The sequence below is a fragment of the Colius striatus genome, chromosome 4 (assembly GCF_028858725.1).
Source record: "Colius striatus isolate bColStr4 chromosome 4, bColStr4.1.hap1, whole genome shotgun sequence".
Classification (NCBI taxonomy): domain Eukaryota; kingdom Metazoa; phylum Chordata; class Aves; order Coliiformes; family Coliidae; genus Colius; species Colius striatus.
The window spans coordinates 77,189,098-77,213,910 of NC_084762.1; the positions used below are offsets into that span (position 1 = coordinate 77,189,098).

Consider the following 24,813-nt stretch of genomic DNA (forward strand, 5'->3'; position numbering starts at 1 on the left):
GAGAGTTATTGTCTGTTATATAGGGACACTAAAGAATTTCATTTTTCAAAGCAAGCTGTTTTGGGTTGGTTTGGTTTGAGGGTTTGTTTTTTTTTTCTGTAAATTTGAAAGCCAAACATTTATTCTTTGTTTGTACTCCTGGTGCTAACTGAACTCAGGTTTTCTAGTGGCCTTCATACCCATATCTCAGTTTAGCAGTTAAACTCTATTGTCCCAACTGAAGTTTTTAATGAAGCACTGAACGGAAAGATGTCCTCCATTCCTGGGCTGCTACATGCATGTTTTCATTGAATTTAAAGACGGCAAGACAAACCAACTTCTGAAAGAGCTTATTTCAGACAAGCCTACCACAAGCTAGATGGCCTGCTACACTTTTGTTTTCTTGAAGTTTCGGAGAAGCATTATGTAAAGCAGTTTTCACTAAATCAAGACGGTTACCTGCAAGAGCCAACACTGAGGAATGAGCCAATTATTTTGGTGTGATGAATGTTCCCGAGACCACATCTGTATACGGTGCCCTCTTAACAGGAACAGGTTGACAGACCTGCAATAAAATATTTCAAATCTTTCACTATTATTCGTCTTCTCCTTGCAATTGCTAATTTGACACAATGAAAACAGCAGTCCTATGATATCCCAGGTTTGTATGTTATGCACCTCAACAGTTTCATCAAATCTCTCTCTTGAAAACATCTCTCACACTGGGATTAAATTGTTCAGTTCTCAACTTTCATCAGGAGCTGGGTGGCCTAAACTGCTCAGCTCTGTAACAAAGAAATTCTAACCTCATTTTTTTTTTAAGACTCAGTTTAACTGACCCTGTTACACCTCATTTTATTGATGCTTTTCCTTTCCTTAGTCCAAGGAGATCTTGAAGTAGCAAAACCCCAAATATGATCTTGATGGACTGAGGAAATGCTAAAACACAATCATAAATCAATTTATCTGGTTGCTTCTGTACATTTTTTTAATTTTGGTTCAGCTACTTCAGGATATCCTAGGAGAGAACAGGTAGAGAGAAAACACACCTGAGCTGCTCTCCAGAACAGCTGACTCACTGAATGTTTAAGCTTTAAGCTTGTTCTTTTTTAATATAATCACATTTTCCAGTGATGCTCAGTATCACTAGGAGAAGTTAATGAACATCAGAGGAAAAGAGTGAGTGCTACCTTGTGTCTTATCTACCATCCACCTTCCCAGCTGCTGGCTATAGGTTGAAAAATCCCTTGTGACTACATGCTGCACTTGACGTTTTGGTTAAGGATAAAATATATCTACATTTGATGGGAAATGGAAAACACCACTTTCACTGAAGTCTTTCAGAATTCTGTAATTATCAAGTTTCTTATACATTTTAATTTAGTTTTGATACTAATTTTACTCTAACAGGGGACATAAGGCTTTAGCAGAGATATCAGGATCTGCAGTCACTAAAACTCAGCTGTGCTTGAGGAAGCACCTAATTATCATTTAATAAGTGCAAGATATTCTCTTACATGAAAACGAATGCCCCAAGTTTTCCCTGGTGTAAGTCAATACAAATCTATTTACAATAGCTAGTGTCTACTACCATTGCCTGACCTTTATTTGGCATTAAATGTCAAAGCGATCAACATTGCAAGTTGTAAGTGCTTCAATAAAAAGCAGCCCTCATTAACAAAGTACCAAATATCTTCAGTGTTTGGTGGATGGAATAGACTCTCAAGCACATAAAACTTTGTGCATAATATATATACCACTGAAGACAGATCCAAAGGACTATGATTTCTAAGAGGAATACTGCAAAGAGAATCTGTCTAGATTAAAAATGCAGAATGAGTCTAGTGTAGGTGAGCATTTCTCATGATTTAGCCTATAAGACCACCTTATCTGCAGCTGGCCATAGAATTGGAATTTGGAGAAAATGTTTCAGTTCACTTACATGTTCAGTGGAAAGGGAAAATCTTTTCTGTGGATGAATTCACAGCTAGGATTAGAGGTTTGCTTTTCTTATAGGTCAAAGAAGTTCAGGCACTGATTATTTTCTTTGCCCTAAACATTAAGCTTCAGTCACATTTGAAAAGGTGAACAGAATAAATAAAATTTGTAGACAGATTTAAATGAAGAATCTTGTTCCAAAATAAAAAGCAGAGTAGAAACAGCATAGTTAGATGCTAACATAATGCACGTGAAAATCTCTCTAGTTGATCTAATTTATGCTGACTCATGGGTGAAAAAAAAATTAAAAATAAGTGCTCCTTTAGGTTTGCAAAAGCCAAAAATGTAATAATCTGTTTTCTGTTCTTAGCTCTCACGGAAAAATGTGTGTTCATGAGTAGACTTCCCTGCCTATCCACTGTATTATGCGTATTCATTTGCGGGCAGCCCACTAGCTCCTGTGAAAGTATGGTTTTTAGAGGAAAGCCTCACTCAGTCACATGTGCCTTTCTCAGTCCATCAAGACAACAGCAGGAAGAAATATACAGACTTAACTTGGAAGGATTTTGATGTACCATATATCACATGGATTGTAGCCTGATTCAGCTTTTAGGTCCTGCAGTGAATCCCCCTGATTCAGGTTGCAATTTTAGAATATATGTAGCTTGGGTGCTTTTGAAAATCTTGCTAACAATAAGCAACACTAATGAATGCTTGCATGGTAAACAGGCACTGAAAACTCAACATTTACATATTTTGCAATATTTCTCTTAAAACAAAATCAAAACCAAAATAAGAGCTTGAACAGTTATCTTGCTTAGTCCAGGAGTGCACTTTGCACATGCTCAGCTTTTAATACATTTGCGCTGGAACACAGCCATGTGTTCAATATTCTACATGTTTTAGTTCCAAATATCTGATCCATGAAAAAGTTAGAAAATGATGAATTTTCTTCTCAGTGTAAGGTGTCTTCCTGCATATGATGTTGAACCTCCCTGATTTTTAGCCAAGAAATGTAGCAGTTAATCAGATTATTCCTGAGAAAAACTTTGTCCACTTTCATTGCAATTTTATTTTTTAAAGTACCCAGGCTTAGTGTAGGAGTTGTACAGAACTAGCAGAAACTAGTCTATGATATTTTTCTGTAAGACAAAGAGCAATAAAAATAGAGTCTTTAATTTAATTTCCTCCCACCTTGGCAGATTTTGATTAGTAAGGGAAATTACTACTGAATCCCCAAACCTTTCTTCCCAATAGCTAGTTATCCTCATGTTGTACAAAGCATTACAGAGATTTATTAGTTTAATTAACCTGTTCCCGCTGTCTGACTCGTTTGTAGACATATGGAGGGAATGGTGGACGGAAGACATATTTGCCCTCTCCTGCTGTGACATTGAAAGCTCCACCTTCATAAACCACTTTGCCTCTTGAAATTGTCGCAACTGGGACTCCATGGCAGACCATTCCTTCAAATATATTGAAGTTGTTGGCCTGGTGATGTGTCTTTGCAGATATTGTCCTGTGTTTACAAAACAAAACAACACTCAAAATTACTATGGTCCTTGCATTTTACCTTAATACAAATATTTGAGAGATTAATAAAGGAATAAAATTTAGCAGCATTATTACACTATGACATTGTACAGTACATCATGGAACATCTGTAAAAACAGGACAGAGCATTAACATTTCATTGAACAGTAATTGCATTTCAAAAGAACAAAAAGGAAATCAAAAGGGTAGAACTTTGCAGCCTTGAAATGCAAAATTTTCCAATAGAAAGAGATTGGTGGGAAAAAAACAAGATTGTAATATTTTATTTGGATAACATAATTTCAATCTGCCTTATCAAGCAAATATTTATGCACCATAAGGTCAAAAAAAGCTCTGACCTTTTAGCTAGAATGACTTGCAATTTCAAGTTGGAAAAGTATCTCTGCAATGTTTCAAAGACTGAGACTCACAAATAACACAAGGACTATATCACTGGAAAGTCAGTATATAGTAATGAATTTTGATAACTCTTAATGTGAGTTGGATCGATCCGGTAAGTGACCACCTAAATATCTTGATGCTGGTAAATAACTTAATCATACTTCCACATACCTTTCCGCCAAAGGTATTAAGCAAATAATAATTTTAGACCTCAGCAATACCCATTGATATACAGTATCACAGAATCAGAATGGTAAGGGTTGAAAGGGACCTTTAGAGATCATCCAGTTCAATCCCCTTACCAAAGCAGGTTCACCTAGACAAGATCATGCAGAAACGCTTCCAAGTGGGTTTTGAAGACCTCCAGAGAAGGAGACTCCAAACTCTCCCTGGGCAGCCTGTGCCAGGGCTCCCTCACCTTCACAGTAAATTAGTTTTTCCTTATGTTTAAATGAAACTTTTTGTGTTCCAGTTTCTTTCCATTACCCCTTGTCCTGTCACCAGATACAGCAGGAAAAAAAAGCAATGTCCCAACCTCCTGACATACACTATTTATATACTTATATATATTAATGAGATTCCCCCTTAGTTTCTGTTCTCCAGACTAAAGAGCCCAGTTCCCACAGCCTTTCCTCATAAGGAAGATGCTCCGGTCCCTTAATCATCTTGATAGTCCTTCAGCGGACTCTTTCCAGAAGTTCTCTGTCCCTCTTGAATTGGGGATCCCAGAAGTGAACACAGAACTCCAGATGAGGCTTCACCAGGGCACAGTGGAGGGGAGTGAGAACCTCCCTTGACCTGCTGTACACACTATCCTTGGTGCATCCCAAGATGCCATTGGCCTTCTTGACCACGAGGCACATTGCTGGCTTATGTTTAGTTTATTATCAACCAGCACTCCCAGGTCTCTCTATGCAGAGCTGCTCTCCAGCAGGTCAGTCCCCAGCCTGTACTGGTTGTTAAAGGCAGAGACAACGCTAGAGCTGACATTAGCATCTGGAAGTGTAGACTGTTTATACTTCCTTTATTATCTATTTTCATTACTGGGGTACATACTATCTACTGTATCTAAGATGTGTCACAGGATTTTATATTTTAGTTAATTATGTTATTAACTTTCTGGTTCCAATCTAAAGAGTTGGGTTTTTTTAATAATTTGGAGAGTTTTAATTTTCATTGTTATCTGTACTTTCTGAAAGGCAGGAAGCTTTATGCTTTGTCTGGCAGTCAGAATTTTCCACAACAGGTGCTCACAGAACCAAAAACCTATCATGCATATATAGTATTAACATTATTCCAGAGACTATATCTTTTGCAAAAGAATTAGCAAAGTTAAAAGTAATATGAAATGTTAGTAGATTAATATATTGATCTTTTTGGAGAAGAATTTTCTATAACTTTACTTAAGATCCTTATCAAAATGAAAAACCCCGACAATATCCGTATCTTTCTTGAACTACAGTCATTTTCAAAAGTAATCTTATATCAAATAATTCAAATTATTACTTATATAAAAGAAAAAAGAATTTCTGGGGGGATACTTAGTTTTCCTTTCATATCACTCTGGTGAAATATGAGAAATTGGTTCTATTAAAGACTACATTTAAATCCTAGTGCCAACTGACTTTTCAAAGGCTGCATATATAAAAATATTCTCTGTGACCAAACTGGCCAAAGGAATAAAAACTCTTCTTTAGCACACCTTGGACAGAAAACTTACACGTGCCTGCCCATCAGTACCAGCCCCATCTTGTAGATTCACAGTGAAAAGAGTGCGCCATAGAAATTAGACCTCTCTTGTACTGTCAAACAACTTTATCCATGGGTGTTATAATAGTCCTATGAGGAGTTTGTGAAAATATTGCTCTGGCTTATTGCATTACTCCTATGGGTTTAATTGCTAGAACAGTAAGTAAGAACAACTGTAATATAATTACCTTTGGCATTCTCCAGGTATACATCATACCTATTTACACAATAACACTGGGATACGAAAAGAGAAATGGAAAAGGTAATTTGAGAAATCAAACAGAAAAATAAGTAAGATCCTTCAACTCAACATGGGAGTTGTTTAAATGTGCTGAAGCAGGATCGCCAGAGGTAAACACACCACAGAGGTAAGTACATCCTTCATGAAAACTTACAAAAAGAATGAAAGCACACTTTTAAAGTTATATCCATTTGTACATGTAAACCTTACAATGTGACAAAATACATTTTCCAGAGTTTGTCTGCATAACCAACTTGTATAGAACTCATTTATAACTCTTCTGTTGAAACAAGCCTTAGATCATACTGCCTTCACTGAAGGTGAGGGGCATTCTCCCTGATGGAGATCACCAAAATTCATCTGTGATTTAATCCTTTGACATTATCAATGGTAATGAAAGTTTCATGTATTGAGTGAGCAACCAATTAGAACAATGAGATGGTATGCTTGGGTCTGAAGCTCACAACTCAGCATCTTTATGCAACAGACTGTTTACAGCTGTATCAGGCATTTCAGTAGCAGGCAGCTTGCTGGGAATCTTAGCACATTTCCAGTCATTGCTCCAAATATCTGAACAGTATTGACCACATGGCTACTGATAAGAATGGCTGTAACTGATTTATAATCCAAGAAATTGACTGCCACTGTAGCAAAGTACAATGTAACTGTTGTCTCCAGCATCCTAAAGTGATGTCTGACATACTCAGCATAAGAGAGCAGATTTTTACTCAAGACTTCAAAAACCTGTACTGGATTTTTAAAATAAAAATTGTAAATTTCTCTAATTCTGGTTATAAATTACAGTAGCTCATGTTTCTCAAACAGAAACTGAGATCAGAGTGATTACTTCAACATTTAAAAGAACATTTTCCTGTACAAAGAGGATACTGCAAAGACAGTAGGGCCTTTTTATTCTTACATCAGTGTTTCTATGTAATTCATTTCAGCTGCTTTTGATACACTTGTCTTGAAAAGAGGACTGTTAACATAAAGATTGATATTCCTCTAGTACCAAAGAGAAGGACATGCTTCTGAAATTGTCCTTTTTCAACCGTGTTTCCACCCAACTAATTTATAATCAAATAACAATTATTGCAGTGTAAGAGCAATTACTAGATTTTTTCTGACTGTGTGAGAATTCAGTGACTAGTAATCCTCTATTTATGCTCTACGTGGGAAAAATCTTTACAGACACGTCTAGAATATCATTTCTAAATAAACTACTTACTGAAGCTTGACAGTTAGAAAAGTGCACCAGATTAGATTAAGGCAGCAAATTGTAGGGTGAAATTCAAGATTGTACAGACAGCCAGCTCAAAATTTATGCTCTGGAGCTTTTTTAAGGAGTCAGAATACTAGTTTTCAAGTCAAACACATTTCTGTGTCTCAGTCAGAGCCTGAAATACTAAATAGCAAGCTACAGTCAGGCAGGAGGGGGAACTGGATGAAGGGAAACCATCAGGCATTACAATGATCTTTTGTCCCTCCTAAAGTACAGGTCATGAATCTGTGTCAGCCCAATGAAAGTGGATCTGTTGGACTGGAGTGAGCCATAGAACCTAAACTTTGACTGCTGTGGGGATTATCATTTTAATTTTCAAGATGGGCATAGAAAATGAAGATTTTAATTACTTTAAATGAACACTGGATGTACATCTCACGCAGTTTTCTTTTAAAAATCCAAGCATAGGAATATTAAGGAATTCTGCAGTCAACGTCCCTGAGGCAAGAACAGCTGCTCAACAGCACAGTAAAGAGGGGACACACATTTTATAATTATCTAATTAACTAAAAACACAGTAATAAGGCAGCTAAAATGACCTGAATCCATTGTTGAAGACAAATGCTTCATTGACAGCTGCCATACAAAACCAGCTTATGTAAGAGGGAGTATTTGAGCTGTAAGCAACTTCTCTCAGTGCTTACAGCGCAGTATCTCTGAGCCTTTTGGAGCTGGGGGTAGGTGAGAAATGCTAGTTTGCTGAGGATAGTATCAGCTTTTACAAGCTGCCTCTTCACATCACTTTCAGATGCCTTTGAACTTTACACTTTGTTAACATGCTTTTCTAAAACCTAGAAAAAAAATAAATCATTTGCCTTTCTGTACTGTCCTGAGCCACCAGTCATTTATAAAGATAATTCAGTTGAACTTTATAATATTAAAAAAAAATCTTTTTTTAAAAAAGAAAAGCAAAGGAAGGGGGGAAAAAAGAGAAGAAACAGAAGAAAGAGTGAGTCTTAAAATCTATGTGAAAAAAAAAGTGAGCTATAAACCTATAATGTCGATTAAAAACCCCATGTCCTTTTGTATGTTAAGGAATTGCAATAACTGCACAGGTGAACATATGCAGGCATCAATACATAAAGTTGTATTCTAGTCTCTCAAAAAATATCTTTATATAAGCATTCCCTTTGAGTAGCCATGTGAAATGAGACTTGTGGATAAAAAAAAAGATGCACCAAGAGGTAGGAAGCTAATGTTTGTAAGCTCCAATTCAAAGTTCCTTATCTGAGGGATGGGATCTTTATTTCATGCAATGATGTCTTTTGAAACTAATAATTTTAAGGTGAGTGGAGAATGACAACAAAATTAATTTTCTGATTATGGTAAGTAACTAATTTGTTAACAATACAATCAGACTGGTCCTATCAATTGCTCCAAGCTGATATGGCAAGTGAAAATCTTCAAACTGCACAATGGAGAGGAGGCAAACAGTATTGCAAAACTAAGCTTGCAGAAAAGCATAAAAATGGAGGAATGTACTAAATAAGGAAAATACTAAATAAGATCTGGAAGTGACTGTCAGGGAGAAAAACACAAGGTTATAAATGGAGAAAATATAAAATAATTAATTTTTTCGGTAACATTTCTAAGATTCAGTTCTCTAAAGAGCAGTTGACATTTTGTGAGACTGCAAGTTACTAGGGGAACATGCCTTGTCCTCTCTCTGAGAGACTTACTTTGCTACAGTTCACAGAACCAGAGTGTCACCGAGGTTGGAAACCATCTCTGGAGATCATCTCTTCCAGGCTCTCTGCTCTGATGGGAGTCAGCCATAGCAGGTTTCTCAGGACCACGTACAATTGGGTTTTAAGTACATCCAAAGATGGAGATTTTACAATTTCTTTGGGCAACCTGTTGTAGTGTTTGATCACCAGAGCAAAAATTTTTCTTATGTTTAAAAGGAACTTATTTTGCTTTGATTTGTGACTATTGTTTATTCCTCCACGTCCCCTTAATTTGAGATAACACGCCTTTGACAGGAACTCTAATTGTAGTGAATTAGTGTATGTTTATGCATGTACATGCTTGTACTTGTGCCAAAGAAATAGGGCTTTTGAAAATGCTTGTCCTATACATACATATTTGTAAGCTACATAATTTCTTTTTTTATGCAATTATCCATATACTCATTATTCAAAATTATGCTTATTCACCAGAAGAATAAGACAGTTGCAGCATTATTTATTCTAATCATCTGCTAACATCTTGGTTTCTTCCTCTGTCATGTTAGGAAAATTTACAGGCAGTCACTTGACAAAGAAATCTTAAATGTTGTAACTTGTCCCTACTTCAGCCTCTGAGACTGAAGACTTGCCTACAAATGAGACAGGTATAGGCTGCAAAATTTTAGTTCTAACAAATGCAAAAGATTTATCCATGAATCTATCTACATGTCAACAAAGGCACTGAGGGAACATATGGCAGCAGAGTGGGGCACTCTGACTTCTCACTGTTCCATCTGGTGACTGTTTCCCTTAAAATGCATAAAAAACATCGGAAAAAGGGGTGAGAAATCACATCTTCCTCTAGTTATGTTGTAGCAGGTAGGTTACAGAGTAGCATGTCCTTTTCCTCCCTGTCCCCTGGGCCTCAGGAGGATGTGGTGAGAGACTGCACCGCCAGCCCTGGCTCTGCAGGCACAAGTAGATAATTTTTACGCTATACCTAATGAGTGGGGAAAAAAAATGGTGAGTGAAGCTGCCCAGACTGCATGTTGTTATAATGAAGTGGCTGAACTTAGAAAGGTAAACTCTATTCAATACAAGTTTTTTTATCCCTCCGAGTGTTTGATCATATCTTTGGGGCTTGATCCAGGGCTTATTTGCAAGGCTTCAACAGACTACAGTTGAGTTTGTTAAGCCCTAATAGCTGCTAAAAGCTTTATATCTCTTAGCAGATCTTTAGCATCTTCTGTCCTTACTTTACACAGAGTGCTTAGCTCTGCACCTTCTGTCCCAACTTTACGTGGGCTGCTGAGCTCTTTCCATGGTCTGAATTAGGTACTGCAGTATTTAGCTTCCTTGCTGAGCATTTCTGAAACAAACCCTAGAGATTTGTATTCTTACTTGCTTTCAAATAGCTATAGAGGACACTGACTTGCTGACAGGTGACATTCCCTTTTTCTTGCTTACTCTGCCCTCTCTTTCTGGAACTGTCTTTACATTTGTTTTTGTTTCACAGACTTGAGGCTGTTGTTTGTGTGCAGAAGTTGGTGAACATTCTTGATAGATTAAAATTCTTGATAGATTAAAATAACATGGTACAGTGAGTACACATTTGCTGCCTACATGGGTTTTTCCAAGGAGTTCTCACAGAACAATCCTCTGTGCACAGCCAGTACTGGGGTACAGAAGTTGTTGAGGTCAGCAAGATGATGTTTGGTACCACATGGCTGCAACAAACCAACAGATTCACTTGATATTTGTATATTCTTTAATGACTATGCAAAGAGTATAAGGAAGCTAAGAAATAGACCTAACCTGACAGAACTCACAACTCATGTTTTCTAATGCAGTTTCTAATTTATACATTTTATATGTTCTTTTCCAACAATACTTGCCTTCATACCGACACACTAAAACTAGAATTTAGAAGCTTTAAAATACTGTAGTAAATCTGATATTTGTTTGAATAATATTTTCTGCAGAAATTACTAGAAAATGATGCAGAAATAGGTCAGTTAATGAAGCTGACCTCTAGAAGGAAAGCCTCAGCTAAAGTGGCAGAGTGCTGGAAGAGGAACCTTGAATTGCAATTGTTCCCAGCTTGCAGAGCTGTCACATGGAATTCACTAGGATTTTGCAAACTAGAAAGAGATAATCCTGAATTCCCAGATAACACCCAACATGTTTTTATTGTGCAGTGATGTGGGAGTGGAAATGCAGTCGATATTGTACAGATACAAGTTTTTGCATTTTGAAGAGCATCTGTACTTTTCAGAATAACTTCAGAATCTCCCCATGGGACTTTCTCTGACAGAGTGTGATAACACCAGTTTCCCACAGCAATACTTCAGCAGCTGTCTAACTTTTTAGCTGATTATCAGTTACTATTTTAAAACTACAGCAACATAGCATAAAATCAGAACTGGAAAACTGCATTTTCCTCTTATAAGATTAAGATATGCACACACAAAAAAAAGTCATGCTCAAAAGAGGAAGGACTTAGCAAGAAAAGGGAACAAGTCTATCGTGAAACTGAAAATCGCTCCCCAGAGTCGACAAAGCACATGAAGCTGCACCTTGTGTATTATTTTAAATGGCTAGATCCATTTTTTCTGCTGGGCTGTTTGTGCCCTCTTCAGGATATCAAGTGAAATGAATAGACAAGAATAAGTGAGATTTATTTATAGTTACTGATGTAGTTCACACAATTGTACCTGCAGAGAGGCTTGTTCCCAGCAAAGCCAAAGGAGATATATTATGGGAACAGCATCAGATCAGGAAAAAATATACTGGCTGAACTTAAAATCAGCTTTCTCAGTAAGAAAATACAGTGCAACATTTGGAAAAATATTTGAAGAAAAACTGCACCTTCACAGCTGCAGTGGACAAAAAGGCAATTAGGGCCCTCAGGTGAGAGTGAAGCAAGGCCAAAAGAATGTTTGGGAGGCAAAAGGAGAAATAATTACAGAAGCTGACAAAGCACCTTGAGAACAATGTCAGAACTCTGATGTCCTTCTAGACTCATGTGTCCCCAGGCAGAAGAGAAGTGAGCTCAGAAAAGAATCCTTGAGGGTTTTTTTTTAATCAGTCTTTGTAGTTCCACTGTCCTGAAATAGCTCGTTGCTTGTATCTCCAAATATGCTTGCTCAACATGCCAGAAGGCAGTTAATGCACATGAAAATCTCTCTGATCCAGTGTCGGGCAGGCCCCTATGTTTATTTGGGTTGACATTCCTGAAACTTTTTTTTGCTGGTGCTGCCATTTTTTTTTGTGGTACTTCTGAATAGCAATCTCCATGTCCTCAAGCTTTGCAGCTTAAATCACAGAATGTTTTTGTTCTCAATATCACATGGTTTTGCTATTCATAATACATTGAAATGAGTAGTAATTGCTTTATCAAAAATGCAAAAGCCAAAAGGTTGGTCAAGACAATTTTGTTTGTGTAAGGTAAAGCTAGGTTTAGAGGTTTTTTCCCTCAATTGGACTGCCAAAATCAGATTTCCCTTTATATTTCAAAACTTTGCCAGACCATAAGGGGACTTTTCAACTCTACGTTAAAATAAACCCTGAGATCAAAAGTCTAACATTATCTGAGTTACAACAGTTCAGATTTCAGGAACATCAAACACTTTGATAACCTTGATGAAAGCTGGCCATACTTTCATCATGCCCGACACCCCACAAAGCTCACCTAGGGTTAGTGATTGCTATCTTTTAAGAAGTTACTGACTATTTGGGTGACACTGACAAACAGATTTCAGTAAGGGTCAATTTGTGCTTTTAGTTGTACACTCACTCTGCTCACTTGAGCTGAGTCCTAGACAAAAGCACCAGCCTAGCACATCTCCTGACCAGTTGCTGCCTGCAGAGCTAGATGTGATTAGCTGTTAAAATGCCTGCAGATTTAAGTTAATCTGCTCAGTAGCTGAATTGTGGAGATGAACTTGCACAGCCCATGGGCATCTCATCTCAGAAAGACAAATTCCCAGTTGAGCTGTATCTGTGACAGCCAACTGCCAGACCATTTCCGGGCAGTTTAAACAAGATCAGGATGGGCACAAGAGCCAGAGAAATGTTCAAGACATATCATTCTTGACATATTTATAGTGGCCAGAGTATGCAATTGACTGAAAGTGTGAACATACCTGAAGACAGCAATCAGCTGTAGTGTAGAGTATGCTGTGGGACTTGAGGCTCCTAGAAAGGCACTGCATGCCCTTTGTAGCAGAAATGTACCATGCCATCAAGTCATGCAGGGTAAGACATCGGCATATCTTTTGTACATCTATTGTTGATGGGACAAGTTCTATTCTAGTAGATTTACCACGCAGAAAGCACACACAGCTCGTAATGGGTCATCCTGCAGGAACACAGGCTCCTCCCCCTGGTCTTTGCAGCGGGAGGAAGCTAAACATACGCTTACTTTTAATAGAGTTACTCTAAAATCACAAAGTATTTACTTTCACTCTTAGGATACCAAGCCCTGGTAGCATAATGCACAGACCATGTTATTTTTGCACTTGGCCAACAATCCAGAAGAATTTTTTAAAATCCATCTAGAGATAAAACATATGTACACTATTGCAGGAGATGAATAATCTGCAAATACATCATGTGAAGTGCTGCTGAAAAACATCGTAATTTCACCTCGAAGGCTTATAGCTATAGAGATCCTTGGAGATACTTTCTTCTGCAGAGAAGCTGGATGGGAGGAAATAACTACCCATACATACCTTGTAGCTTTGGGATCCCAAATGACAATGTCAGCATCAGAACCCACAGCAATTCTCCCCTTCTTTGGGTAAAGGTTAAAAATTTTTGCTGCATTTGTGCTGGTAACAGCTACAAATCTGTTTTCATCCATTTTTCCACTGTACTGCAGAAGAGTATACAAAATCAAACTCATTACTTTTTTAAACAATGAATGAAAAATATATTCCTATTGCTGAAAGGCTAGGATAAGTGACAGCACTCTGCCAACATCACACTGACATTTTTTTAAAATGTTATACTGAAGAGTTTAAAAGAAACAAAAACAACTATTTATCTCAGACACACTTCTTGCAATGTACATTTACTAGATAAATTTTATCTTAATTTCTCCCACAGCAAAGGGAAAAAAAGACAACTTTAAAGTCAAATTCTCTGTGGATCCAGTACCAAGTGAATTGAAGTAGATTTTTTTAGCTTTGAATCTGTAGTCCTGCAATAGTAAGGTCTCTGTTACGGTATTCGATCAAAGGACTTATCCTATGATGAACACACTTGATAAAACTGGAAAGTTGATAGTGCTCAGAGATGATATTTTGTTGAGGTAATCAATTGCCTCCATGTTCAGACATCTTAGTATACTTACAACGCCTTTTTCCCATATGACTGACATCCTGTCTTCCACACCATTCACTCCATTAGGGATTTTTGTGAAGTCATCCTTTCCCAGAGCTTTCTGGCATATGTCAAAGGTGCAGTTGTCTGTCCCTGTCACAGATAGGTCATCACTATGGAGAAACAAAGTTCATAATGAATCAGAGCATGTACTAGACAGTACTACAAAGGAAAATCTACTGCAAGGCTCAGTAGACACAGCTATGCATTTTGCAAGGGAAAACTGGTATGCCCTGCAAGCCTGTTTTCAGTCCCATTCTCCAAAAGTAACCCCACATTAACAGTCAATTCCTCTGTGAAACCCCTCAGAAGAAACCAAACATCAAAAAGAAAACTTGGGATGTATCAAAAATGTCCAACCAATGGATGACTGTCTCACTTTGCCCAGAGGAAAAGGGTTCCAACCTCACTTAAGAGCAATATTACTCCATATATCCTGTGAAATTACTATGGATCTGCATAACCATCAGTCAGTGTTAAGGCATATCTTCACAGACTCTTTGGTCAAATTGAACCTGTTTGTGGAGTTAGGCTTCATTGGTAAAGAAATACCAGCAAATCACATTTTTTATTAACTGTAGGTATCTGAAGGATATTTCTGGTTTTTACTTCCTTCTGAAGGAGATGTTATGAAATGGGCAACTTACATCTACCTTCAGAAGTCAGCAGGCTTAGTTTTTATGCAGTATCCAGATTTCAAGTGAAAAACGCAGCTAACAACAAAACCCAGAACACCTAGCTGTGACCTTACTTTGTATATATTTCTCACTGACTTACAGCCCTACTGCCCTCTTGATCATGTTTAAATTTTTGCTGCAGTTATTAGCATGGCAAGGCTTATTGGTTAAAATCAAAAGGGGACAGAAAGTCACAAGAGTTCAGAGAAACAAAATCTGCATACTTCCTAATTTCTGTAACAAAAAAATATTTTTCATGTATGGTTTCACCTTCCATTTCCGCTTACAATATTAAGTACTTAAAAAATCTCCAGGGCATCAATTTGTTATTATATGCTCCAGTTAATATTATATGCTCCAGACAGAATTTGCTGCGTATTTGGACATCTGTTGTCACTGTTTGTTGATCTGCTTACTTGGCCAGTAAGTTCATGAGGAAACCAGGAGTAGATGGATCCGGTCTCAGTGGAGGTCCCGTGACATATGCTGCAGCATGAGCCCAGTCCTTATGCCAGTAGTTAGTGCCATCAGTGCCAAGACTAGCAGCAATAGGTTCCCCATAAACTACCTTTCCTGAAAAATGTAAAGCCATAGTATCATCATCAAACAACACAAAAATGTATATGTTGCATTTTCTCTGTTCTGGATCTTTTTGGTGGCAATTTAAATGTGAGTAAGTGTTTGAAATTAAACTCCAACAAATAGAAGGACATAATATATTAAGCTATAATACAGCATCTCTGTTCTGAATATTCTTCTGGTGATCTCCCAATGTATTTCCTCATAATAACTTTGCTCAGGCAAGTTTTTTAATTAAATTGTTGACAGATTTATTATAATGGAGTTTATACATTGTTTAGCAGGCATGTGATTTTCAAAAGAAGCACAGCACTCAGTTGAATTAATTATGTTCAAGACCCATATATTTCTTGGTAGCACCTGTTTGATGCGCTGAAATTATTGACTAGGTAGCTGCAAGTTAAGATACACAGCACATAGACTTTGCAATACGGTACTTTTAACTGTTGGACTGTAGTTGTTCTAAGAAGAACAACATGGTACCAGACATTTAAAAAGTATAAAAACATGTCACAAAACAAAAACTATAAATAATTTTATCTTAAACATATTTCCCAAATTTTAATCTTTAGTTCTTTACTGCAAAATATTCTAGATTCCCCAGAGGAGGGGAACACCAACCCAGACTGGCTGTTAGTCTTTGGATAGAGACAAGGTATTTTAACTATTTTTTCCTCCTAAGAAACATGGGTTTTAAACTCATTAAAACAAGATTAGAGATGAAAGATGATGTGTCTCGCCTTGAGGAGTTGGTCCAGACACTTTGCAGTTCTGTAGGTGATGGGTGGTCAATGCCCCTGACACTGGTGGTCACCAAAGAACCAGAGAAAGATGGAACTTCACATGGGACCACTCATAAGCTTCTCAGTGCTAGTTAAGTCAGACTTTGCTGGATCCCAGCAATAGCTTTCTCCCTTTGCTACTCCCTACAGACAGTGGATATCTTGCTATGGATCCTAGATTTCAGTTCAGGCACAATTTGTACTAGAAGCACCCTGGCATTACCCCAGCAAGGGCACAGGTGGCAATTACTTTCACTGACCTTTCTCTGTCTTTCTGCACATAACTCATACATTCACAGTACTCAACAAAGCAAACCTTTGCAGATTTCTGTCTGTATGTTAGTTTCTGGTACTTCTGTGAGCTGCTGGATTACAACTGCTACATCAGCATAGGTAGCAACTGGGGAGCTCACCTCTTTTCAAAATCTGGTTCCCACTGTAACAGTGCCATTGCCTAAATCTTCTGTGCTAGTCTGGCCAAAAGGCCTCATACCATTCAAAACTCATAGCTCTACAGTTACTTCTGCAAGGTTTCAAGACCTGCTCTGACATTACTGTACTGTACATTTACTCCCAGTACTACATAGTATAACTTCTTCCACAACCTAAAGACTCCCTCTTAGCATTATTAACTCGCCATAATCACCTCAGCATGCTCAGACACGCTGAATGTGCTTATCTCACATTGACACTTTGGTTTGGAGCAGTCTGAGCTCCAGTCCCACTTATCCACATATTTTATAGGTTTACACTTGGGCTCAGAGAGACCATCACCATTTTCGTGGACCTGAAATCATAACTTAAGCCATCATTTGTTCTTTTTTGCACCTTATTTTCAAAATTTAAAGCACTGAATACGAGGTCATCCATGGAAGTGATATGACTCCTCAGTGAATGAGCAGGTTTCAGTCAGATTAGTGTTTTCTAAGTCAGAGCTGCTGCAGCACTCAGGGGAATCTTGGCCTTCTTGTGCAATTCCAAACACAGAATTTGACGGCAGGCTGCCACAAACCTATACATATGCAGACTAAATCCTGCATATATAACCAATCCTCTGTATTTACCTTTTAAGCTTTTGACAGGTTTTTAACAGTCAACAGAAAGCAGGGGGAGGGAGAAGTGTGGTGTGGTGTGTGCCTTTCCTACTGCATCTAAACAAGCTGAAGAAACTTCTATCCAAAGGCAACCTGTACTCTGAATTATTAGGACACAGTCACAAATGATAAAAGTTAAAATGGTAGGAAAGGAATAAATGTTTACCTTCCATAAACAATTTTCGTATCTCAGTTTCACAACATAAAAAAAAAGTCTGCCAGCTTACAGTTTATGCTGAGTTGATTCTCAGTTATGTACTGCAACTGATGACGGTATTTCTGCAGTCAGAATTTGACCTGAACAGCTCCCCTTGTTCCCAAACATGGGAAGGAGTACAAGCCATTTCCTCAAGTGATTTTGAGTCTGAACACTGCAGCTTCAACAAACTACATCTGGACACTTCTGCTGATTGTCTAGTCACGGTCAAAGTGAAATGCAAGAAATTGCACAGACTGAAGGATGCAATAATGTCAACATTCTGCTTTAATCCAAATAACAAGGAAATTCTGCATTAAGATTCTTCAAGTTTGATTGACTTCTGTCCCTAAAAGGGGAGAAATATGGTAATAAATCAGGTCTTTGCACTTGTTATATTTTCCTGCATTCAATAAAAACGTAAGCAGAAAATGTTCTGTTGTTTGGCCTGATATCTTTGAGCTGCTGGGAAATGGCTGCAGATTTGGTGACTTCTTGATCAGATGCACAAACTGTCTGGCAAGACTGATTTTCACATAAATTACTTTATAACAAAGAAGAATATGCAATTGTAATTTATTTTACCACCTATCAGAACTCAAAAAGAGTTATCATCTTGAGAACTGCCTGCAAATATTTATAGGCTTGAGAAACTGGTCCCTGGGTGCTTATTCCATTAAAAGTTCTAGAAATACTTAAGGTTATATGAGGCAAAGATAGTCATCTGAAAGAAGCAAAACTACAAGGCAGAATTGACTGAATCATGCATAGCATTGTATCAGTTAGGCTATCTAAGGTCTGGGCCTGAGCTGTCCTCCATGAAGTAGCTAAAATTTGGTATTTTCAGTTGCCCTACTCTGCTCAGAATCAGCTTGAGAGCCTATACCCAAAACTATGACTATGTTCTTATTCTCACTAAGAGAAGATCTAATCTGTGGCTGGTGGTAGGAAGTATCAACTTTGTAAGTCTAAGTAAGTTTCTTGTAATCTGACCAAATACATATTTCTGTGTGCTCTTTTTAAAGAGAGATAAACTTTTTTAAAAATTGAGGTTATTTGTAAGATTCTGCTCTCCAGTTCTGCTCTGCACTACCAAGTGTTATTTCCTTAGCTGTAACAGACCAGTTAAATGGGCAAGGGGATGTGATCCTAGCCTTAGGACGCTTAGAATGCAAGCACATTTAAATCATAAAAAAATCGTACATTCCTAAGTCACATTTTATTAGTCTTGCTTCCCCATGAGTGTCACAGGCTGCAGGAATGTGTGACAGGGCCACACTAGTTTTCACAGAATGGTAGGGTTTAGAAGGGACCTCCAAGAGATTATTCAGTCCAACTCCCAGCTAAAGCAAGTTCACCTTGATCAGGTCACACAGGAATGTGTGCAGCTGGGTTTGAAAACCTCCAGAGGAGACTCCACAACCTCGCTGGGCAGCCTGTGCCAAAGCTCCCTCACTCTCACAAGAAAGATGTTTTTCCTCACGTTCAAATGAAACTTCCTGTAATTTACCTTGTGCCTGTTACCCCTTGTCCTGTTACTAGGCACTACAGAAAGTCTGTAAGACTGATTTTAGCCTTTAAGGTCTGAGCCATAGCTCACTGAAGAATTATGCCTGTTGTCTTCAGCAAACTATGTCAGACCTTCGGTCTATAGCTCTAATATTATTTTTCACTTTGTATAGCTAAATGAGAGACAAAGAAGTGTAGTGGGTCTGGGACGGTAGTGATTTTCCACAGCAGCTCCTGCAGTGCTGTGCTTACTATTGATATCAATATTATGACTACCGCTTGCACAGCATCAGGGCTGTCCCTCCAGCATTCCTTCCCCCACCTTCACCAATAGCTGTGAGTGGGCATGATCTTGGGAGGGACTATGGCCAGGACAGCTGACCCAGGCTGACCAAGGAGATATTCCATACCATATGATGTCAGCTCAGTAATATAAACTGGGGGAGAGGAGCAGGAAGGGGAGGCGAGATTCATTTCTGGCCTTCCCAAAGCAACCGCTACGCGTACTGAAGCCCTGCTTCTCGGGAGGTGGCCGGACATCGCTGCTGATGGGAAGTAGAGAGTAACAGCTTATCTGCTTTTGCTTTGCTTCCCGCGCGCGCGGCTTTGCTGCTTATTTATTAAACTGTTTTTATCTCAACCCACGAGACTCCCATCTTATTTTCTCCCCTTCCCTGGCTTGCTGAGGAGGTGGGGGATAAAGTGGTGTGGTGGGCACCTGGCATCAAGCCAGGCTCAAACTACTACAGAAGAAATGGAGTCTGACTTACATTTTTTTACTAGGAAAATCATCATCCCACAGAATTTGAGAAGCAGTGCTTCAAGTTTGGTATCACACTGCCATGCAGAAAAGAGATAATGCTCACTGAAGATCAGTCTCTCCCCTTCTGAGGTTAGTGATAGAATAGGAAGGGATATCAGTCTTCCTCTGAAATGGGCAGGGATGAATATGCATCCATTCACTGTACTTGTTGCTAAGGGCTTGGAAAGTAATAGGAAAAATTTCACAATTGTAAACAGTAGGAAGATTATTTTATCCAGCAAGAGATTAAGAAACATCTTGAAAAGATAAATAAACTGTGTTAGAGTGAACTTTGGTTCTGCATTAAACTTTGGTATTGAAGAGTTTACACAGCTTTTACAGTAGAGTAGTTTTAACTATCCAAGTTGAATATTTTTCAGCAAAATATTTATGCTTCATTTACATCCTTTATACAATACCTTGAGAAGTTGGGCTATTTTTTGTCTGGAACTCTTTGCTTTGTATTGCCATTTTTAATTGAAGAAAGGAAAATAACTTCCACTGAAACTAACAATGTATTTCTAATTGCCAGAATTTATAAAGATCAGCTTCATTTAAAACTATAATTGTTGTTACTAATGTTGGTACACTAAGCTACCATTTGAAATTTCTTAACTAATCTTAAATTTCTGTTTCCTAAACAGTATACTGCCATGCAAATATAAGTTAATTATGGAGAGATGTTTATATTGCTGTGCACAATGGCAAGCATTGAGATGATTCAATCCAGGAAGCTATAAAATTCAATTTGCACCACAAGAAGCATAATGTACTGATTTCTTATTTTCACACATTGAAGAAGCATACGTGTGTCAACTCAGTTATCAAAACGGCACTGCAGATTATTCTTACAACACATGTCTAACAATATTTTACAGTATTTACTATCAGCACAGAATTTTTCACTTCAATACTGTGTTATAAAACACCACCTTTTATCTTAGCTCTTTTATGTTCATAGACAGTATTTCATCTTTTATCTTGGTATTTTAACTGTTGTTACAGCTTCTTGCAGTTAAAGTTGACACCATACCTGTCCCTGCACTGTCGGATATAATCCACATTATCAGCAGCACTGTCATCTAGTGGAGGAATCTAATACAGCACAGTACCAAAAGCTGTGCTAGCAGAAAATATCCTGAGAGATTCTTTCCTAAACTTTTTTTATTGATAGATCTTACTAAAATTCATAATCAGTACATATTCCACATAAACAAATCCATCTAGATTTATATATTTATTTATAAATGGATATAAAAGTGACATCCCTTTTTTCTATAGTAGCTAGCAACAGGACAAGGGGTAATGGAATGAAGCTGGAACACAAAAAGATCCACTTAAATATAGGAAAAAACTCTTTTGCTGTGAGGGTGAAAGAGCAGTGGAACAGGCTGCCCAGAGGGGTTGTGGAGTCTCCTTCCTTGGACGTCCTTCAAGACCTGCCTGGACGTGTTCCTATGTGACCTGATCTAGGTGAACCTACTTCTGCAGGGGGGTTGGACTAGATAATCTCTAAAGGTCCCTTCCAACCCCTACCATTCTATGATTCTATGATATTAACACAATGATACCATGATGGTTCTGATTGCACTTTTGCCAAGCTCTCATACTCTGCATTTTGATATTAATAAGCTAAATTCCAAGTAACTCCCTATATAAAGTCAAGAAATAAGGAAACTGAGGTCCATGTACAATCTATGTTAAATCATGAACACATAAAGTTTTAGTCCCTCCAAATCACAGGCTTCAGTCCTGCTCCTTCCACTCACAGCACTGTGGTTCTACAGGCTGTTCTGGATGATTTTACAGATAAGGAGGTAAAACATCCTGCATTCTTACAGCTTTCAGGCTGCTTCTAGACAGATAGTCAAATGGGTCTGGCTACATTGGCTGATTGGAACTATTTATGAACCCTGGAGTGCACAGAGGCTTTCTAACACTGTGATCATTACCATGATTTCTAAGCGCCCAGTGACTAGGAGTCCTGGTCATGTCATGGCACTATCTGTAAAAATAAGGTGTGGTCTCTGTTGTAGAATTTCTCATCTAAGTAGCTGGTAAAGGCTTGTATAACTCAGGGAAGAAGTATCAGAGCATATATTGTCTTGGAGGGATCACATCAGTTTTAATGCAATAATTCTGTCCTGACCATCACTTTGATCTTGGGGATACAATACTAAGGAGAAAAAAGTTTGCTCTGGGGAAAAGAGAAAGTCTCAAATGTTGTTCTCAAATGTTCTTCCCTTGCTGCTCAGCTCCCCTTGGGCTCCCCACATCACACACATGCAGTTTAGACACCCCTCTCCAAGGAATTCACCCATGTTCTAAGGATTATTGCATCCAGGGCAAGTTGGACACTGATGCTATGTTTGGTTTTCCATGACTCTTCCTTCCTCCAATGCCATTGCCCAAGCATATTAGAATTAAGACTTTTACCTTCTCTTCGTGCATTACTTATCACCCTTGCTGCAGATTTACTCATTACATGAACTACATAAAGGGGGCAGTTTACAGCATTGGCTATGGTAATTGCTCTTTGAGTAGCTTCAGCTTCCACTTCCTCAGGACGACACATCTCGTGTCCCTCAGGGCCAGTTATTCCCATTGCCAGCATCTTCTTTGCACCCTGAACAACAGATAAAAACATGTAAGAGCCAGTAAAGGTGCAACCACGGTGTCATGAACATGCTAACAGCCAAATGGATCCTAAACCAGCCACAGCAGCTAGGTTGAGGAAGAAAATCAATGATTTTTTTTCAAGAAAAATTATTGTCGTGTTACCTGAAATCCGGTATATCTCTCAATAAACACAGGTCCCAGAATACCTAAGTGACTTCAAAGAACACACTCCACTGGCTTGCAGAAAAAAAATCACTGCTTCTGAAAGCCTTACCCCTCGCTCACCAGGTACTCTTAAATGATTGCAGCCAGTAACCAAGAAGGCAGTGCTAACCCCTCCTTTGAAAAACATAAGGAAAGATCCTTAGTAAGCACAAAGACACATATCTAGAGCTTCTAAATGAGGTTCCAAGTTTTTTTGTCCCTTCTATATTCAAGGAACTTACGCTTTGCTGATTTGAGATTATTTAGCAATAAATTCACTTCCATCATGGCAGAGTCAAAGCATTATTGAGAAGAATAGTTGAAGAAACTCAAAGACATCAGTGTAGTTATACTCCCAGTGTCTTCACACGACACTAAGGTGGCAGTACCAAGTGTGTAGTGAGGATAACTATGCATGGAGGGACATTGAGACTTTTGTGCTGTCAGTGAACCTTTCTCCATACTTCTGGAGTCACTCCTATTAGGTGAGTTGACTATGTTTGGAGAGACCTAGAGTTAGGTATCTCACATTGGATGTCTAAATACTTAGTTGAGTGTTCCCCATTTGACTTGGTCAATGGCCAGGCTCTGGCTGTTACTTTTTTTTTGGCAGTCAAGAGTAGATATTATATTGCAAGGTTATATATATATATATATTATACTGCAAGCATAACTCTTATTGTAACAGGATCACTTGCCTCCTGTCCAACCTAAAACCAGAACTTCAGGTTACAATTTCTTAGCCTACCACAAGCACCCTTTAGGATCTGGTACAAGATATTTGTCTTCAGTTTCCTGGAAATAAAATAGGGTAAAACAGCCTTTCCCTATGATGCAGTGATGTTACTAATCTACTGAAGGGCTTAGGTAACAGGACCATTTCTATTTCTGACTTTGATGGACAAAATGTCGAATGCCTACCTGTGCAATTAGCTCCCCATTCTCTGCATGGACTTGAGCAACTGCTCCAAGCTCCTTACAGCAGGAAAAGGCTGCATATAACTCCTCATCACTGACCATGTACAGATCTTTATAAGCCATAAACATCTTGAAGGAGTTGACACCTTTGTTTTGAACAAGACTTTCCATTTCTTCCTTCACCTGAAAGACAATCAGCAATTTTCAAAATCCAGCAATGCTGTATTTTACCTGTTAAAAATTTTGTATAAACTGTAAGTATTAAGGTGAACCTTTACTTAGTCATCAAATGTGTTTAGTCCAAACACCTCAACTCATATATTTAAAGACTGCCTTATACCATTATCCTTACATGAAATTCATTCTCAAGGTATACAAAACAGTACCACTGCAGTGCAGATATTGGAGACTCAAGATAACTGCAAGAAGGAAATGGTCTATATAAAAGATAGTGAAGCAGAATTCTATTTCCAATAAACCTCTTGATGTTGAAAACAGTCCAATATTATAATCAATGTATCCAACTTACGCATTATAGAGATTTGTGCAAAATTGACTTTCAAAATTGAATCATAATAGGCTTCAGCTTCTGGCATATATCAGAGTGATAGAAAAGATCTTATCCCCTAGAGCTTTATCCTGACTCTAAACAACACACAGCCTTCTGAAATATTTTGTCATGAAACAAAGTGGCTCAAAAACTCTAGATAAAAACTTGCTTTTTGTCTTGTATGCACTCCTTGTTTACGAGGATTGGCTGCTTCTGATAGAAGCCCAGCAAAACATTATGTCCCAAATAAAGACAGAAAGATGCAGAATTTAGTCAAAAGGTTTCTTGTACAGCTGGTTAGCTAGGACTATCCATTACCTAACTTTGTCTCTCCCTTCCCAGTAAAATGATAGTGACAATGATTGATGTGTATCTGTGATGCCATTAAGATTTCCATGGGATGAATTCAAAAAGTTACTCTTCATCTTCTCTCTAGTAATCTGGGTGGATCTGCTCAAGAATGGTGAGAGATGCAAAACTCAAAGAAATTTTCTGGACTGATCTAGAATGGTAGTATATCTTGAGTGCCCATTATCAAACAAATAAATACCTGATATAAGGCCCTGCTCTGACACCAATATAGAGACATGTCATTTATTTTCTCATTCACTAGTTCCTACATCTAAGGGAAGACATTGTAAAGAATGTACGTTTTTAATTTGTACTTTAAATTCTGAGGAGATGATAGTTAATTAGAAATTGCTTTT

The 24,813-nt window shown here is 38.1% G+C and overlaps 1 protein-coding gene across 1 annotated transcript in view; it reads right to left on the bottom strand.

Annotated features, from left to right (window-relative positions):
* Nucleotides 1–469: 469 nt before the first annotated feature.
* Nucleotides 470–24,813, bottom strand: part of DPYS (dihydropyrimidinase) — a 29,215-nt gene continuing 4,871 nt past the window's right edge. Inside the window, exons 3-9 of the mRNA XM_010203472.2 lie at nucleotides 23,560–23,739; nucleotides 22,252–22,441; nucleotides 15,270–15,426; nucleotides 14,148–14,289; nucleotides 13,525–13,667; nucleotides 3,229–3,436; nucleotides 470–544 (exon numbers count right to left, since the gene is read on the bottom strand). Of these exons, the coding sequence (XP_010201774.2) occupies nucleotides 470–544; nucleotides 3,229–3,436; nucleotides 13,525–13,667; nucleotides 14,148–14,289; nucleotides 15,270–15,426; nucleotides 22,252–22,441; nucleotides 23,560–23,739 (1,095 nt within the window). The remainder of the gene's footprint in view (nucleotides 545–3,228; nucleotides 3,437–13,524; nucleotides 13,668–14,147; nucleotides 14,290–15,269; nucleotides 15,427–22,251; nucleotides 22,442–23,559; nucleotides 23,740–24,813) is intronic.